Genomic DNA, 18,179 nt, shown 5'->3' with positions numbered 1-18,179 from the left:
ACTCATCTTTGCAAAAGCGCTCCAAATCAGTCAGATTGCGAGGACATCTCCTGTGCACAGCCCTCTTCAGATCACCCCACATATGTCCAATTCGATTCAGGTCTGGGCTCTGGCTGGGCCATTCCAAAATGTTAATCTTCTTCTGGTGAAGCCATGCTTTTGTGGATTTGGATGTGTGCTTTGGGTCGTTGTCGTGCTGAAAGGTGAACTTCATCTTCAGCTTTCTAACGGACGTCTGAAGGTTTTGTGCCAAAATTGCCTGGTATTTGGAATTGTGTGTAATGACTTCTATTTAACTTGAGTTTGAATGTGATTGGTTAATTCTGAACACAGGTACATCCCCAGTTATATGAGGGTGTGCACACTTATGCAACCAGGTTATTGTAAGGTTTTTATTTTTAATTTTCACCCTCAAAGATTTCAGTTTGTTTATCAATTGAATTGTTCACATTATAGGTCACATTAAAAGTGGAAAATAGTCACATGGATTATTAAATCCTAAGAATATTGAATATTAAGATATTATTTTGAAAGTAACATCTTCGCTAACTGTACTTGGCACATGCTTGCTTCATGGTTGCTAGTTACCTAGTTTATGGTAGAATATATTCAATTATGTTAGCTTGCATGCTATGCACTAGTACTGTGTTTTAGTTTCAAAGGAAAATTTCAACATAGTTTTTAATGATATCAGTGATATGTTTTTGTTATTAATATGCAACATCTTCTCCACAGAATCTAGAACAAGTAAATTAGAATTTTGTAGTAGAATCCGGCACTACTGACATCTTTATTAATTTGTTCATTAAATAAAAGGATTCATGGCAAACATATACTGCCTCCATAACAAAATGCAGATTGGAGAATATGTACAAATACAATTTAGAAGACCAAAATCATTTTTAAAACAATTGTTATTTTGATCATGCCCATGTGGTGTTCTGAGCCTGCTGTTCAAATGATAAGCAAGTGTAAAAAAAAGTTGTATTTTATTTCACTTTTCTGCTACAGTTGACAAAATCACCAACATTTACAGCCAGAAATAACTTTTTTCAATTGTTTCATTTTGACAAGCAAATTCATTCTTTCAGAACTTTCCACTATATCCAACCTCAGTCTTGACAAGAACCCACTGTGTTGCATGCATTTAGTTGACTTTGGAATATGACTGAAAACCCGTAATCTCCCTCACTCTTTAGGATGAAGCACTCATTTGATTTGGTTGTCTGATTAACAACACCTTGAGGGTTGAGAAAAATATCCATGCATGATTTATTCAGTGCATGTAATTGAAAAATGTTCTGTTGCCTGGTCAGGTCTGCTGGTCCACGTGGATAAAAGGATAACTCTAGCAGCATTCAAACAGAACCTTGAGCCCTTCGTGGGCATCACCTCTTCCCAGTTCAAGGTGTTCCGTGTCTATGCCAACAACCAGGAGTTTGAGAGTGTACGGCTCAACGAAACCCTCTCCTCCTTCTCTGATGACAACAAGGTGGATGGCGACTTTCACTATCTGTTTCTTTCAAGGCCAAGCTCTTGCTAAAACTGTTGGTTTAAACAGCTAGCTGCTAGATTTTCTCATAGACCAACCTGGAAAGGTTATCCACAATGACAGAGGCCAACCATCTGAGCTGTTAATTACATCTGGTAACTAAATCCTTATTAGCCAGTAAAAATCACCTACTTAGTGTAACGTGATCCAACCCTCTCTTCCACTGCATCCTTGCCACAAATCCACCGGCTAGTTCTGACTGTCACATGGCTTTACATAAACCACTGATAACCTAGATCAGTCAGACAATACAGCTAGGCATTGTCGCATACAATTGTGAAAGTGAATATAAGTGTATTGAACACTTAACTACGTCTACCCCTAGGACATTGGATGGTTTTCTCCTTAAAAATGATATTGCCTCAAATTGGATTCAAAGTCCAAATCAATTTAATCATTAGCCACCACCATGAAGTGGCTTGAGTGGGTAAATTGCAGTAACATAATTTCTGTTATTACCGTAACATTAACTGGCCCCCCTCAAGACGTTTGACGGTTTTATTTTAACCCCGAACTAGCCCGTCTGATTTAATTGGTCTACAAAACATCAAGCCTTTGATTTTATCGTGTGTGTCAGTTAAGGGTTAAAACCACGCTGTAGGATTGTTTACCAATTTCCTCCTGGTGGACAAGTTGACCTGTGTAACAAATGTGATTGGATTGTGGTCAATACTTTTTGAAGTGTCAGAAAGGGTCTTATGTTATTTTGTTACCAGGTATTATCTAAGCACCTTTTCAGTGGCTAATGTTGCCAGGTTGGCCTATGAGAGAAAGTAGCAGCTAGTAATTTCAGACCAATAGTTTAAACCAATGGTTTTAGCTAAAGTACACACATGTTCTGCATGAATGTTCTCATCTAATGGTGGTGTTATTTTTATTTTGTGCAAACAATCTAATCCATGACACTCCTTTTGGTCTTCCTGCAGATTACCATTCGATTAGGCAGAGCACTGAAGAAGGGTGAATATCGGGTGAAAGTGTACCAGCTACTGGTGAATGATGCAGAGGTAAGGACTGAGCTAAGCAGATGCTTATTCACACACGTGTTGTTTTTTCGGTGCACAGTAGACGTGACAGGTGTTATCAGGGTGTATTTGTGTGGCAGTGTCATTCTGTTTCCTGCTAAAGTGGTGTGTCTTCCTCTCCTCCCCAGCCCTGTAAGTTCCTGGTGGACACAGTGTTTGCCAAGGGTATGACTGTGAAACAGTCTAAAGAAGAGCTGTTGCCTCAGTTGAGAGACCAATGCAAGCTGGACCTCAGTGTTGACCGGTATGTTCCAGCACTCATGCAGTCATGCCTAGTCAAGAAGACTTTGCATATAGTTGTGCTCAAGAGGTTGCATACCTTTGGAGAATTGGTAATATATGTACCATTTTAATGAAAACATGAGTGAGCAGGCAAAACACACACTTTTATTTATTTTAATTCACAGAAAGGCACAATCATAAAACAAAAAATGGCAACAAAGAAAAAAAGAGGAATGCAGATTGTCTGCCAGTAGTTTCTGATAACATGCTGCATTGATCTTGCTATCAATTTTCACAAGATTCCTCATGGCTTTAGAGCTCACACACCCCCAAAACATCAGTGAGCCACCACCATTCTTCACAGTGGGAATGGTATTCTGTTCACTATAGGCCTTGTTGACCCCTCTTCAAACATAGTGCTTATGGTAGTGACCATAAAGCTCTATTTTGGTCTCATCACTACAAATTATTATATATTAGTTATTTTTTTGTGGCCTTGGCACAGTAAAGGCTTCTTTCTGGCAACTCAACCATGCAGCTCATTTTTGTTCAAGTATAGTCGTATTGTGCTCCTTGAAACAACCACACCGTCTTTCTCCTGAGGTTACCTGTGGGTTTTTCTTTGTATCCTGAACAATTCCTCTGGCTGTTTTGGCTGAAATTTTTCTTGGTCCACCTGACCTTAGCATGGTATCAAGAGATCCCCGAATTATCCACTTCTTAATAAGTGATTGAATAGTACTGACAGGCATTTGCATATACACTCACCTAAAGGATTATTAGGAACACCTGTTCAATTTCTCATTAATGCAATAATCTAATCAACCAATCACATGGCAGTTGCTTCAATGCACCAGGTGTGGTCCTGGTCAAGACAATCTCCTGAACTCCAAACTGATTGTCAGAATGGGAAAGAAAGGTGATTTAAGTAATTTGGAGCGTGGCATGGTTGTTGGTGCCAGACGGGCCTGTCTGAATATTTCACAATCTGCTCAGTTACTGGGATTTTCATGCACAACCATTTCTAGGGTTTACAAAGAATGGTGTGAAAAGGGAAAAACATCCAGTATGCGGCAGTCCTGTGGGCGAAAATGCCTTGTTGATGCTAGAGGTCAGAGGAGAATGGGCCGACTGATTCAAGCTGATAGAAGAGCAACTTTGACTGAAATAATCCCTCGTTACAACCAAGGTATGCAGCAAAGCATTTGTGAAGCCACAACACGCACAACCTTGAGGCGGATGGGCTACAACAGCAGAAGACCCCACCGGGTACCACACATCTCCACTACAAATAGGAAAAAGAGGCTACAATTTGCACAAGCTCACCAAAATATGACAGTTGAAGACTGGAAGAATGTTGCCTGGTCTGATGAGTCTCGATATCTGTTGAGACATTCAGATGGTAGAGTCAGAATTTGGCGTAAACAGAATGAGAACATGGATCCATCATGCCTTGTTACCACTGTGCAGGCTGGTGGTGGTGGTGTAATGATGTGGGGGATGTTTTCTTGGCACACTTTAGGCCCCTTAGTGCCAATTGGGCATTGTTTAAATGCCACGGCCTACCTGAGCATTGTTTCTGACCATGTCCATCCCTTTATGACCACCATGTACCCATTCTCTGATGCACCATTTCACAAAGCTTGAATCAAATTGGTTTCTTGAACAAGACAATGAGTTCACTCTACTGAAATGGCCCCCACAGTCACCAGATCTCAACCCAATAGAGCATCTTTGGGATGTGGTGGAATGTGAGCTTCGTGCCCTGGATGTGCATCCCACAAATCTCCATCAACTGCAAGATGCTATCCTATCAATATGGGCCAACATTTCTAAAGAATGCTTTCAGCACCTTGTTGAATCAATGTCATGTAGAATTAAGGCAGTTCTGAAGGCGAAAGGGGGTCAAACACAGTATTAGTATGGTGTTCCTAATAATATATACACACACACACACACACTTAAGTTCACAAAGTTGGTTGTGTTTGTTTTCAGGTTCCGCCTGAGGAAGAAGACGTGGAAGAATCCCGGGACAGTGTTCCTGGATTACCACATTTACGAGGAGGACATCAACATCTCCAGCAACTGGGAGGTCTTCCTGGAAGTCCTAGATGGTACAATGGTTTGCTATTGTTTAGAATGTGGTATTTGCAACCATTTTATATCACCTCAGTCATTATAACCACAGTAGATCTGATAATATAAAATATGCTACTGCTGTGATATCACTAGTTTGACAGGTCACGTTAAACTGGTTTCAGAGGTAGTTCATTGTTTTGATATCCAAAGCCTGATATGTCATCAGATATGGATTCAGTACTGTTTCTTGCAGAAGACACGAGTGGTAACATGGAGGGCAGGTGCCTGCTCAGCCACCACCTTCCTAACAGTTTCACAGTAATAAAAGTAATAATGTACAGAATGTTATTATAAAGACCTGCAAATCCACCAAAAAAGATGCAGAATTCAAATAACCAGTAACCTGGATGCCTGTTAAAGTACTTTGTGACAACTATTGATGTAAAAAGGGCTTTTAAAAATACATTTGATTGATTGATTGAACCCTGCTCTCTTGCCCCTGTTCAGGTCCGGAGAAGATGAAGTCCATGTCTCAGCTTGCCGTGCTGACGCGTCGCTGGACTCCTGCTCAGATGAAATTGGAGCCCTTCCAGGAAGTTGTTCTAGAGAGCAGCACTGTGGAGGAACTCAATGAAAAGGTGTGTTTTGTGTTAGGTTTCATTTTCTCCCCTCCAAATTCCATGTGTACTTGGTACGTTACTGAGGCCATGTACTGTAGTCTGCTGTGGCCTGGCGCCAGGACTTTCTTACCCACTCTGCTGTTCCCAGCAACATCAGCATTTAGACATTAGTAGGCAGGGCAAGGTGAGTGATGGGGCATGCTACATGGATATTGTTATAATGTTTTTACATATTTCCAATTCTCTCTCCAGCTCAGTGAAATAAGTGGCATTCCTCTTGAAAACCTGGAGTTTGCCAAGGTATGTAAACTTGAGGATTCATTAATTCAATCCCTTTCACCTCCTGAAATGTCGTCCAGTTGATTTGACGTCCTGATTGTCTCCTGCAGGGACGTGGAACGTTTCCTTGTGATATTTCAGTTTTGGAGATCCACCAAGATCTTGACTGGAACCCCAAAGTGTCTACTCTGAATGTGTGGCCTCTGTACATCTGTGATGATGGTGCTGTGGTCTTCTACAGGTAAAGCCGTTATACTCTACCATACTGGAAGAGGCACTTGTTTAAGATGTTTAGGAAAATGTCAACCAGGTCTGCATTAAACCAGACGCCTTTCAGAAAATCTGACTGCTTGTGTTCTAATGTTTCAGGGACAACACAGAGGAGCCCATGGAACTGTCTGAAGATGAGCGCAATGAGCTGATGAAAAGGGAGAGCAGCCGCCTGCTGAAGACAGGCCATCGGGTCAGTTACTCACCACGCAAGGAGAAGGCCCTTAAGATCTACCTGGATGGGGGCCCAGCCAAGGACCCAGGGCAGGACTGAGGCCCCTTTGAGGCCAATCCCTGTTAGCTGGCTGGCCTGACTGCCAAAGTGTGGCATGGCCCGGCCAGGGGACCCTATTTGGCGTGGAGCCCCATGTTGATGCAATGACCTCAGCAGAGCTGTGTGGCTGACACGCCCTCCAATCTGAGATCTAGGGGATAGAGAGTGGCTCATGTTCTGACATGGGTGCACGTTCAGAGTAGCGCTGTGTAACCAGAGAGGGAAATAAACCCAACAGTCGTCCGTTTCCTCTCCTCTCTTCCCCTACATTGTCTATATTTCCTTGTCTCCTTGTCACTTGGTTTCTTCCTCTTTTGGGTTGACTAGCAATGTCTACCTGTCTATGATCATGTACCTGCTTCAAATTATCCACAGCATTTGATATTTCACCAGGCTAAAACAATGTCCATCCCAACCTTTTTCAAGTCAGAGAGAATGAAGTATCTAAAACAGCAAACACACTATCCAGTCTTTTTATTCTGTTAATCCAAACTGCAATTATTTATCATCCTTGGAATATTGAGATGTAGTTCACACTCAAGAGTTATGGATCTCTATTCTCTTCTGTGTTTTGTAATGCTGCAAAGAGGTTATTTTGATTTGCTGACCTAGATGGTTTTTGCTGTTTTCCCAGAATGCCACAGTGTGTATCAGTGTGGAAATGTATAATGCTGTGCTGCTTCAACCCCTATGCTTTATAGGAGCTCTTATGTCACTTCCTCCTGATTCACTGGTACCTATTAGTCTTCCAATTACCAAGGAAATTAAAACAGAATCCACCAAGTAGACTAGGTAAAGAAGCTCCTCGTGTTTTCTCCATTGTAAATTATTTTTTTGTCCCAGACTTGATGATGATAAGACACATTACATTTTTTTGTCTGTATTTAACCTCATGTTAATTTAGAATGTATTTCCTCTTTTTGTTATTGTTTTTATTTCTGCACGATGTGAATGGCGTGCGTGTCTGTAGAAGGCACGTGCTTATTGCTTGAGGGGCGGGAGCCCTCAGTGGTTTCGGGAGATGGTTGGATGGTGGTTGTGGCGCTACGTACCTGATGCTGCTGCTTCTGACAGACTGTGACCAGAGGGCATAGACCCTACTGGACCAGCTGCCTGGGTCTCCACACTGCAGGGCCCAGCAGAGCTCCTCCTGGCATCTAATGCTGCCACAAGTTGTTCACAGTAGAAACGCCAATAAAATAATTTATGTGGGTTTCTTTGTTTTGAGGTTTGAATCTTGTGTGAACATAGTTCAGATGATTTTTAAAATGGAATTAAAAAACTTTTTTTTCATAACCGCAGTATTGTCATTATAATGAAAGATGTTCAATCTCCACTACCAATGCTGCACGTGCATTTAACAAATACATATTTTAATATTTTCCAAGAATGGACACCTGAACTTTTGAAACCTTTTATTTATGAGTTGTGCAAGTTGCATGTTGTCAGGGTTTCATTTAGGTTATCTGACCCAACATTTCCTGTGCTTTAAACATTCAAAAATGTAATTTGGCATTATTTAAAACATTGTAAAACAAACCAGGACTAGGCTATATACCTCCCTTATACAGTGCATTGTTTAACCTTAAGGATGTTAGGAGAAAGTTATGTTTCCAAAGCAAAAGCTTTCAGTATATTATGGCAGTACTAGGAGCAAACTCGGAGTACTGCTCACTTCCTTTGCGAATAGTGTGCATGTCTAGGAAGCACATGTTTCCAAAAGATCTAAATTGCATCCAAATTGTATTGTTATGCACTACACAATATTCAAAGCTTTGGGTTATAAATAGCAAATACAATGATAAGGATAAGCTTTTAGATGCAATAATCGGACTCCGACTGTGAGGAATAATGTTCTTGGTGGAAATAACTGGAGACCCCTCTGTCAAAGAGGCAATTGTATTGGAGACCTCCCTACCTCAGAGCCTGTTGAATATGAGCAGCATGGCGACCTAGACAATATAGTCGATCTCTGAATAAAGTGTGTCTGTTAGGTCCTCTTCACTGGAGTTCTGTTCTTTCAGACACATGGAGCCTCGCCTGCCAAAGACATTAGTTTGTTGTTTTTCATTTTGAGTGATCGTTATTGCTTTCAATAAAACAACAGATGTCATGAAATGCCTATAATCACACAGAGGCTTACCCAAGATGTAGGCACTGCAGGTCCCCAGCACAGGGGCAGTGTTCCCTGGGACTCTCGCCCTCTGTATCCCAGGAAAGCAGCTCCATCAGGTGGTTGGAGATGCCATAGCAGCGCTCCCGCTCTATGGGCTTGGCCATGCACACAGCAAAACGCAGGGCTGACCATAAGATTAGAGAGATAGTGACAAAAGGTAAATAACCACAGTACCTTGAATTTGGGAGTATGTATGGACAGTGCTTTGAGGGGAAAGTGGGTTATGTGGCTTCATAATAATTTAACTCACTTCATGGCTATGATCACCGGTTAGGGACAATTAACGTATATCATGAACAGAAGCAATGTGGTACAAACATTGGGAGCATCTCTATCAAAGTAATCCCTGTAGATCAAGGCCAAATGAAAAGGTGATTTTACCAGGGCAAGTTGATTAAGAACCAATTCTTATTTACAGCAACAACTTGTCTTCCTCAGGGGCAGAACAACATAGATTTCAACTTGGCGGTTGGGGGACACCAGGCGCGATGCTACTAGGTCACCTTGCCACCACCAAACCTCTCCCCACGCAAGGTTAAATGCATGATTTAGCAGATAATTTTGTTCTATATGTGGCGTTTTGGCTGTACCTTTATGGAAAGCACAGCAGAGGTCATGTCTGCATTCTTTCTGGTATTGGCAGGTGCTGCCTGCTTCCCCCTTTGTTGTGTTCTGGCTACACTGGCCCCACACACAAAGCTGTCCTGTGCAGCACTCCTCGTCCTTACTGCAGGGCTAGAAAACACAGGAAAGACTGTTAGATTACACAAATTACATCATATACAGTAAGCCCCATAGCCATGGTGTGACATTACTAATGTTTTGTAACTCTCGTAAGCTGTGTTAAGTTGAGAAGATTCATGCTAAAGTGTGCTAACTGCATTGAGGTTGTGGGTTAAGTTGTGTGCTACACTGGCCTTATCAAAAAGAAAGAATCTTAATTATTCTCAGCATCTCAGCTTAAAATTTGGATGTAAGTCAGTCACTACAGTGTTTTTATGTGGATGTACAGTATTACCACTTCGTTGTAAATTCAATTGAAATGTGCCTCCGGAGTAGGTTCTCTCCGGTTATCATCCTGCTCCTCTTTTTCCTCAGAGGGGAAAAGGGGTGGAGCCCTCATAAATATGCCTTGATGCGCAGCCAAGAGAGAAGCTTTCCCCCATAAAACACTCCAGTTACACTTGCAGCAACACTGCAATGCAGTAATAATGCAGAAGCTGCTACATGATATTGTTTAATACTGTACTGTGATCATTGTTTATTTTCCTGTCACCAAAAACTGGAGATGTTCTGTAGTACAAAATAAACTAGGAACTAGTCAACGGCCCCTGGGAGATATACTGTAGCTCTGTATAAAAACATTCTGTATTGTTAGGATACGTAGCATTACTGGCAAAAACTGCGAAATGGACCTACCACATCAAGGAGTTTGCAGGTTCGACAGCTGGATCGGTGTGTCTCATACCTGCAATATTTCCCCTTCTCACAGTCCTCATTAGTAACACATTCCTGTGAGGAAACAAGGGGATAGAAGGGAGGGGACAATCAGAAAACAACCTCCTAAACATGCAGCGTTTCTATATTGTACATAAGCCCCACACAATGCCCTATGGGTTTGAATCTCAGCCCAATCTGTACCGTCATTTCATTCAACTTTGGTAAGGCGTAGATCATTCCTTTAAAATAATGTTTGTTTCATAGGTTATGACGTGTTATAATATCTCCACCAGAATGTGTTTGTGCTTAAGAAGTGACCTGAATAAAATGGGCCTGCTGCTGAAACTGGGACAAAGGGTCTACTTGTCTGCAGATGTTTACGTAAACACCCAATTTCTTTTCACTTGTCGTTACCACATATCCCAAGGAAAACACAGACAGGAATAGTACATTCTCAGACTTGGTGTGTACTTCTTGAACTAAATATTAAACGTGACTGGAAGAAAGAAAATGCTTCTTTAACGTACAGGATGTTATGGAAATTACTCTGTCTGTTTACCAAAAGCACCGGAAACGAATTATTCTGCACCATAGAGCAGTCACATTTAACCCTATCCAGCTAACCATTGTAAGTAAAACCCCAAACATAAACACAGCTATGATGTGGACTTTGTCTGATAAGATATTTTGAGAACATATTGCCGTGTCCTGGTCAGAGCAGAAATCAGAAATCTGATGTCTGTCAGCAAAGACCTACAAGATATTAGTCAAAGACGTGCATCCATGCAAACATCTGGTGCGACCAACTGGTTTGACTGTATTTGCTGTTATCTTGCCTGATCAGCGGCCTTGTCGGCGCTGGGAGTTGGCTGCAATGTATAACTAATGGATGGACAGGCTGCAGGTCCAAATAGAGCTTGAGAACAAGCCAAAACCCTGCACATGTCACTCTGCCTGGAACAGAAGTAGCCTTAGTCCGGCTGATGGAGCATGATACAGCACTTTTGAGACAGGGCTTGGGGAAAGGGAATGTGGTGTGCAAATGTTACTCTATTCATCTTTAATCTATTGTAACTTGCATTAGGGATATCAGTGTTTTCAACTTGCGACCACATTACTAGTTTCAGAGTACCAGTTGGAGATTCTATACAACGTTATTTACTTACATGATTAATATTATTTCCTTTGCCACTGGACTGGATAGGGGTTTTGGTGATGTGGGTCTCTCCAGTTGTGTTGTTTGTCACCTGAAAGAAGAGTGACACATTTCCAGTTAGGATCACTTTTACGTTTTTCATAGAAATTACTGCCATACAGAATTAGCTATTGTTTAATTCATTAAAGCATTGTAGCATCCTAATTTTGAGAGTGAATGGAATAAAATATTACATTAATAATTTGAGTTTAATACTACTGTACCTTGTGTACTGTCTCTGTGGTGGTGTGGATGGAATGATTTCTAACCACACTGTCAGAGGAGCTTGCGTTGTGGTAATTTGAGGGAAGGTTATGGAGCTGCAAGCTGGTCTTTGCAGTATCATTTTCTGTCTATAAAAATGCATATTTACTTACTTACTTTTATTGGTCAAAGTGTTCAATCCAAGTTAAACTATTGTTTTTTTAACATAAAATAAATGTTTAGATTGTTGGAGTTAACATACATCTGGAAATCAACTAAAAGGGGTACTATGGGAGATAATATGCTGCTTTATTTTTAAAAATAAAAGCTCTGAGAATTTATATTGAATAACAGTGACCAACCTGGTGCACCGCGTCCTCCAGTTGATGCTGCGTGTCCTCCATCAGTTCCTCTGCCTCCTCAAACATGTAGTTTAATGGCGTGTGTCCTTGGGCCAACTTATCCTCAACATGCTGGTTGATGTCCGAATCCACGTGCCTTGCCGATTCAGGAAGGAGGATGCCATTTATAAACGTTAAGCTTATGGTTAGAAGAGCGAGATACAACATCTTTAACGCTGCGCATAAATGCTCCAGAATGGCTGAGGTTGGAAGGAAGTCGCCTCTGCGCACTGGGTGCGGTGATGCTGTACTAAGTCACCCAGGGGAGAGTCTGGTCCAGAGACAGCTGGTAGAAGTGACAGGGTGAGGCCAAAGTGAGGGTGGCATACGGCAAATAGACTTTGAGCAATGACGATTGCAACCAAAATACTTCGGTGAGCAAACCTGTCATGCATCGAAGCTTACCTTGAGGTGGTTGGGTTGGAGATTTAGGTAACATCGTTTGCGTAATGATGAAACAATCGTCATCGTTGACGACCAGTTCATTTAGTGTCTTGAATTAGAAGTTTAGAATGTACTCGTTTCATATTCTCCAACAGCAATTAAACAATAGATGCGCATGGCCCTCGCATGATTCTCCCATTCACCACTAGATGGCCACATGTGCATAGGAGAAAGCCCATACAGATAGTTACATCGCAAATCAATGTATTTGTTTAGATGAACAGCAGTTCAATATACAGGTGGGGTATGATCAAAGTATTCAGGAGAAACCTGAGAAGGGGGGATACATTGTAGCCAAGTCCAAAGAGGTCAATAAGGTCAAGTATATACAGCTCCGGAAAAAATTAAGAGACCACTGCAAATTTAACACTTCTGTTCCTCACTCACCTTTTTTGGAAAGGAAAGAAAAAGGTGCAGTCTCATAATTTTCTCTGGAGCTGTACTTCTTCTGAACAGTGCAGAACAGGAAGTGCTCAGGGTTGTCACTGAGAAACCATTGATGATTCTAACACTGACATTTTTTCCAGATTACTGATTTGTGAGGGGTTTAGTATTTTTGTGTCTTTCCAGATAATTCAGGCACTCTCAAAGCATTGGGTATAATGGCTAGACAGCAATTTTCTCGGCTTGCAATACATTTTTTAAGAGTCAACTGTAACTTTTGACAATTTCTGTATTCTTTGTAAGCAGCTCTAATGTACATTGGGTTTGTGGTTATTTTCCTGCTGAAAGATGAATTCTGCTCAGAGTGGCGGGTGTGAAGCATACCAAAGCAGGTTTTTCTGTAGGATTTTACTTGTGTTACATTTGCATCCCATTATAGTAAACCCTCACAAATTGGTCACCACCAAGTATTTTTTATTTAGAATTTGGTTTCTGGCTCAGGGATTTGGTTTGGGAAAAACATAGAATTGGGAGAAGTGTTTAAATTAGGGTTACTTTTAGGTTAAGGCATTATGGGTTAGGTTTAGGGTTATGCTTTAGTGCTACATTAAGTATAGACGTAAAAGATAGGCTTTTGACATTAGGTTCAGGGCTAGGGAATAAGGAACATAGATTTTTGGGTTTTAGGTCCCCACATGAATAGAAAAACAATGTCTGTGTGTGTGAGAGAGATCCTGATTTTTCTATATTATATTAAAATCTGACAGTTCTTTCTCCAGGTTTTTTGGTGGTCACCACACTGGAAAACGTATTTCCGGATTATGTGTTAAGTTTATCTTACAATTTACAATTGGGGGTTAATGTTAGAATTATGGTTAGGTTTAGGCAGTAAGTTACCGGTTAGGGTTATGTTTTTGTGTGTATGGGGATATTTTATTATTTATAATGACAGGACGATAGAAAGGAAAGGCAAGGGAGACGTATTTTCAGAGAGACAGAAAAGAAGGGCACGGACAGTCAGAAGAGTTTAGGCTCGACTACAGTCGCCAGGGGGCATGTGCGTCTGGAATCGTGAACTCAGACCGCTAAAACACATGGACGCATCACAGTGCCCACAAAATAATACCTGAAAGACCTGCCCATATAAGGTTTTTTGAAGGTTCCCACTCTGAAAGATGCGATTTCTGGCGTGGTGGTTAGGTTTAAGGAAAAAGGTACATTTGGGTTTAGCGTTAGAAAATTCAGGTTTAGGCATTTCCGATTAGGTTTTAATGATACGTTTGGCCATTAGGTTAGATTATTGAGATTATGGTTAGGATTAGGTTAGGATAAGGTTTAGGATTATAGTTAGATTTTGGAGTAAGAGATAGGGAACACAAACGCCTGTGCGTAACAGGCTAACATGCTACTGATTACCTGATTACAATAGATGTCACGACCTTCATCCCGTAGCCTCATTAAAAACCAACTGCATTTACACGTGACATTTGCAGTATTTTGGAGGTGTAGCTACGCGAGGCTATACGTGCTATAGCTACCTTTATAATTGATCACTAATACTGGACACATTTATATTTTTGCTCTTGCAACTTTTCTTACAAATGGGAATGTATTTGTGACTTGTTGCACCCAACTTGCCTCTAGAAATGTATTAAAATGATCAAGATGGCATAAATGAAGATAATATTAGCCTATATTTAATGTTTGGATTATTTCTACTTTAGCACTTTATAACGCGATAAACGTCTATATTTTACATTTAAAAAATCGGAGAATGCCTATAATTGTTATTGTAAACACTTCATATTAGCCCACAGACAATTTCCGTCTACAGTTATGACGTCTCAAAATATTTATTTTCGATCGCAGTATTTGAATGTACCAGTGTGTTGTAATATCCAGTACCGCCCTTAAGTATTTCGGGAGTTACTGGTGAGAAAGTCCAGTAGTAGTAGTTCAAAGCGTGACTGGGAGAGACGCACCCACACAGTGCAGCGCAAATTCTATTCAAATTTTTTTTCGGTTCTTGTTCTTTTGAATTTCAATCTTCAATCAACTGCTAAGACTGGACCAACTGATTTCTTTCTTATTTGAAAACTGAAGTAAGTACATTTTCAATTACGCATGTTTCACAAGTGACTGCCGGGCAGATCTGTAAGGTAGCCTAATTGATCAACATATGACAGATGAGTATGACAGGGTTCATTTGAGTTGTAAAATCAAATATTGTTTAAAGAATCAGTCTAGTTTCTCTACAATGGGATTTGTATGCTTTCTTTGCCCTAGTATTCTAGAAATTAACATAGATTAAACAGCCTACATATTTCTATAAATACAGTTAGGGACTTGGTCTGAAAAGGACACAAAACATTTGGATATTGCTGTGATAAGTTAGTTGCTGAACACAGCCTATCTTATCCCCACCATTATCCAGATTTGAGTACCTTCATGCTGGATGTATCAAGCAGAGTTTCACAATGGCATTAAATACTACAATGGTATGGTATTTTCTTAAGTCAAGTGCCAATGTATTGGTTATTAAAAGAAGAGTTGTTTGACCCCTGAAAGCTGATTGGCTGAAAAGCGATTTGGGTATACATAAGAATTACTTTTGACTGTTGTTATTACCCTTTTATAATTACAATATTGGCAATAAAGTATTTTGGACCTGGTTGTCTGTGGTATATGAGCTGTATATTGGGGCTCTGTGTTGCGTTGTAAATAAGAACAGTTCTTAGCCTATGTTTTATGTCATATACCATAACTCCTCAATCATTATTGATTAATTGTCCTGTCATGCATGGCTTAAAGATATTCTCAACATTCAGAACCTCTCGTCTGTCTGAGTTGCACCTGGGTTGTGATAGTAAACATGGTGGTGAAATACAGAGTTACACAACACAACTTTAAATGGCCCTTTGCATGTCATTGGGGATTGGGAGCATGTATACACATGGAGAGGTCTGGTGATTGTGCCAATATGCTATAGGTCTGCTGTTCCTGTCAGATGCTTACACTGGAAGAAGGGCGAGAAGCGTGATGGATGGAGTTCAGTGAATGATAAAGATAACACTCCCTCTGTATGATTCCCTTTCATAAGAGTTATGGACAGTTTTAGACTTTTGTGGTCTGCGACACACTAAGTTTGAACCCAAATGTGAACTTGTGGCTTTAAGTTAGGTGTATGGTAAGCTTTAGTTGGCAATCCTCTGCCCCTTTGTCCCAGATGGGGCACATTAGCACACAAGGTCCTATGATCACAGATCACTTTCAACTGTAAGATATTTAGATTACATACCTATCTAATGTCACAATAGAAAACAGTCACCGCAAGAACCTGGTCATAGGAGACCAGATGTGATTTGCTAAGGAAGTTTTTGAAAAAGCATACAGAGAGTGTAATTTTACACCCCCTCTTGAATGAGCAATCATTTCCTGTGCATCCTGTGACTGTGGAAACCATGGCACGCTCTTCCTCCCTCTTCAGTAAGACTCAAAGTCCTGTTTTATTACTGTGATTCACTACTTCACTGATAATACTGTATGTGTCAACTTCTCAAATGTCTGAATCTGTCAAAGTCTTCTTAGGCATTGATTTCCCTTGAGTGATTAAAATGCTTAGTTCTCCCAGGGTTCGAAAAACATTCCGTACTAAAACATTCAACATTCATAATTTCTGTTGAATTGCTTGAATTTCCCCAGGAATGTTCAATCTTGTTATTTTTTGTTGTAATGCAAAGCAACTGAAGTTAAGATTTATCCTCACTAATTAGTGTAAATTGCTCAGGATGAAAGTGTAAGCTAAATTATGAAAATGTAGCACGTTTTATTGCCAATGAGTTCTTTCCACCAATTTGATGCATTTTGAGAATTAACTTAAAAAAAATCTTTATTGTTATCAGCATTCCTGATTTTTGCTGAATGACAGACCCGACCACACAAAATAAAACCAGATTTATAGAGAAATCATAAGACTGAGGGTTCATGTTCTCTTGAACAGTCTCTTCAAGCGACAAGGTTGATCAAATGACACCTGTACTGCTTTATTTCATTTTAACATATGAACACGACAATTCAAAATTGTGTTTGTTGACAAAATATCTGAAAAGGCCCCTGGAACCTGACTGCTAGCACCAGCCTCATCTTCTCACTTTGTAATTAATGGTTGAACAAGGCTTGGGGCCTCAGGTTGAGCTATTTTTACAACAACTTGTCCATGAACCAAGCCATTGGATTCAAAGCTATGTTGCTCACACAGGGTTCACTGGCTTTGTACAGTAAAGACAAATAAGCTGAAGTCAACAAAGCCTTTGGCTCCCTCAGACAGCATACAGCATTCCAAATGAGCAGCGTATTCTAGCCCAACTGGTCTGTCTGTGGGCTGATTCATAATATCCTCAATCAGGACTGTGTAAACTTGTTCTTTCCTCCTTTCAACATTTCCTTCATAGAGGCACTCTGGAAGTGAGGGTTCGAGAGCAAGTTTCTTGCTAAACATATGCACAATTTGGATTGGGTGATCCTTTCTGGAGAACCCCCTTGTTATCCAATTTAAACCATCAGCAGGATATACAGTACATTGCTACCTAGATAACATTAACAATTTCCCCCCGGCTTGAACAAAGTTTAGTTAAATCTTCATTAATGGAACTTACAGATAAGGCCTGATGTAAGGCCTGCAGGAATGGCAGTTTAACAGTGGTAGATCTCTGTCCCATGTCATTGCTTCGTCAAAAGCTGCAGGCATGTCATGTCCTTATCCCTTCAATTTACTGTGATGATTACAAGAAGAATTGTGCTTGAAGAGTAACATCGTCTGCAAGTTTTGATTTTTCAGTATAAATTACTAGTGATGATTTAACACTGTAACACACAGTTCAGGTGCTGAATTAATGGTGTGTTGAACTGAATGGAAATGTAGTGTGTGCTGTGTTTACAAAAAGAAAATCCTATGCTGTCGAAGTTAGGCTATTATTTGAAATTAATTCTGTGAATATGATTTAACATAGGGCCTAAAGTGACTTCAGATTTGAAAGCTGGGAACTCTGAAAACAATTTAATTTATTGTCCAAATAACTAAACTGGTTGTTCCAGTTGAAAAGGTTTAGGTAGACTCCTTTGTCTCCATTCCTATACCTTACGGTCATTTTGAATGCAGGTTGCACTTACATTTTGTTTTAATTATAACACTAGGAATTAATGAAACTCATGTGGTGAAAGACACTGGCCTTTATAAGGAAGTAATGCAATAACCATACTGCTCTAACTAAGAAATAAAGTCATGGGTGGTAACTTCCCTAAAACCCGAAGCTAGCTGGTAAAACATGCTAATGAACCTTTATAGCAAACACTTTATACCAAACAGAAATTGGTTACTTTAACATTACAGGTGTTCATTTCTTACACTGAGAAAAGGTAACAGCATCAGCACCAAGCAGAGCACCAAACACATGTATTACTAGCCCAGTGGGACTTGTGTGGTGCACTGAAATCAGTTTTTCAGTGAACCACACAAATTAAATGTACACATTGATCTGCTGTGTAGCACTGTGTCTGTGACCTCCAAATATAGATAATATAGATGTACATCTTCCAGTATAGATAGTGTCCTGCT

General features: G+C 40.3%; 3 protein-coding genes across 23 annotated transcripts in view; 2 read left to right on the top strand and 1 right to left on the bottom strand.

The window, feature by feature from the left end:
- usp47 (ubiquitin specific peptidase 47) overlaps positions 1 to 7,536 on the top strand; it is a 29,643-nt gene extending 22,107 nt beyond the window's left edge. For 6 of the 7 annotated variants that reach the window (XM_020055705.2, XM_020055698.2, XM_020055700.2 and 3 more), the window contains 8 exons: positions 1,317 to 1,492; positions 2,479 to 2,559; positions 2,706 to 2,821; positions 4,795 to 4,913; positions 5,386 to 5,516; positions 5,751 to 5,798; positions 5,888 to 6,018; positions 6,147 to 6,321. In XM_020055705.2, the coding sequence (XP_019911264.2) occupies positions 1,317 to 1,492; positions 2,479 to 2,559; positions 2,706 to 2,821; positions 4,795 to 4,913; positions 5,386 to 5,516; positions 5,751 to 5,798; positions 5,888 to 6,018; positions 6,147 to 6,321 (977 nt within the window). Of the gene's footprint in view, positions 1 to 1,316; positions 1,493 to 2,478; positions 2,560 to 2,705; positions 2,822 to 4,794; positions 4,914 to 5,385; positions 5,517 to 5,750; positions 5,799 to 5,887; positions 6,019 to 6,146 lie in introns of all 7 variants that reach the window. The other variant, XM_020055682.2, reaches the window with a different exon arrangement.
- Positions 7,537 to 7,721: 185 nt separating this feature from the next.
- dkk3a (dickkopf WNT signaling pathway inhibitor 3a) lies at positions 7,722 to 12,294 on the bottom strand. 3 transcript variants are annotated; one of them, XM_010880899.5, is made up of 8 exons: positions 12,143 to 12,294; positions 11,699 to 12,023; positions 11,357 to 11,485; positions 11,104 to 11,184; positions 9,917 to 10,009; positions 9,088 to 9,232; positions 8,465 to 8,621; positions 7,722 to 8,361 (listed from the first exon to the last, which is right to left on the bottom strand). In XM_010880899.5, exons 2-8 carry the CDS (start codon positions 11,903 to 11,905, stop codon positions 8,274 to 8,276), a joined length of 900 nt encoding a protein of 299 aa, XP_010879201.1. In that variant the 5' UTR covers positions 11,906 to 12,023; positions 12,143 to 12,294; the 3' UTR covers positions 7,722 to 8,273. The 3 variants fall into 3 exon arrangements, with proteins under 3 accessions (XP_010879201.1, XP_010879220.1, XP_010879212.1); XM_010880918.4 differs by having other exon boundaries at positions 11,699 to 11,834; positions 12,143 to 12,293; XM_010880910.5 differs by lacking the exons at positions 11,357 to 11,485; positions 12,143 to 12,294 and having other exon boundaries at positions 11,699 to 12,110.
- A 2,197-nt stretch (positions 12,295 to 14,491) lies between these two features.
- The window catches only part of mical2a (microtubule associated monooxygenase, calponin and LIM domain containing 2a), a 47,539-nt gene continuing 43,851 nt past the window's right edge, over positions 14,492 to 18,179 (top strand). For 12 of the 13 annotated variants that reach the window (XR_002198027.3, XR_002198026.3, XM_020055233.3 and 9 more), the window contains exon 1: positions 14,492 to 14,667. The gene's annotated coding sequence lies outside the window, so the exon portion shown is untranslated. The remainder of the gene's footprint in view (positions 14,668 to 18,179) is intronic. The other variant, XM_010880991.5, reaches the window with a different exon arrangement.

The sequence above is a fragment of the Esox lucius genome, chromosome 2, assembly GCF_011004845.1.
Source record: "Esox lucius isolate fEsoLuc1 chromosome 2, fEsoLuc1.pri, whole genome shotgun sequence".
NCBI classification, from domain to species: Eukaryota; Metazoa; Chordata; class Actinopteri; order Esociformes; family Esocidae; genus Esox; species Esox lucius.
This window is presented reverse-complemented; position numbering and strand designations above follow the sequence as displayed.

What these genes read in the sequence shown, in the direction of transcription:
- dkk3a (XM_010880899.5), bottom strand. Translation starts at nt 11,905, where the DNA reads ATGTTGTATCTCGCTCTTCTAACCATAAGCTTAACGTTTATAAATGGC. An exon ending in AAGGAAATAATATTAATCAT is followed by an intron (nt 10,010 to 11,103) that starts GTAAGTAAATAA and finishes GTTTCCTCACAG; the next exon opens with GAATGTGTTACTAATGAGGA. An exon ending in CTGCAGTGCCTACATCTTGG is followed by an intron (nt 8,362 to 8,464) that starts GTAAGCCTCTGT and finishes TGTCTTTGGCAG; the next exon opens with GCGAGGCTCCATGTGTCTGA.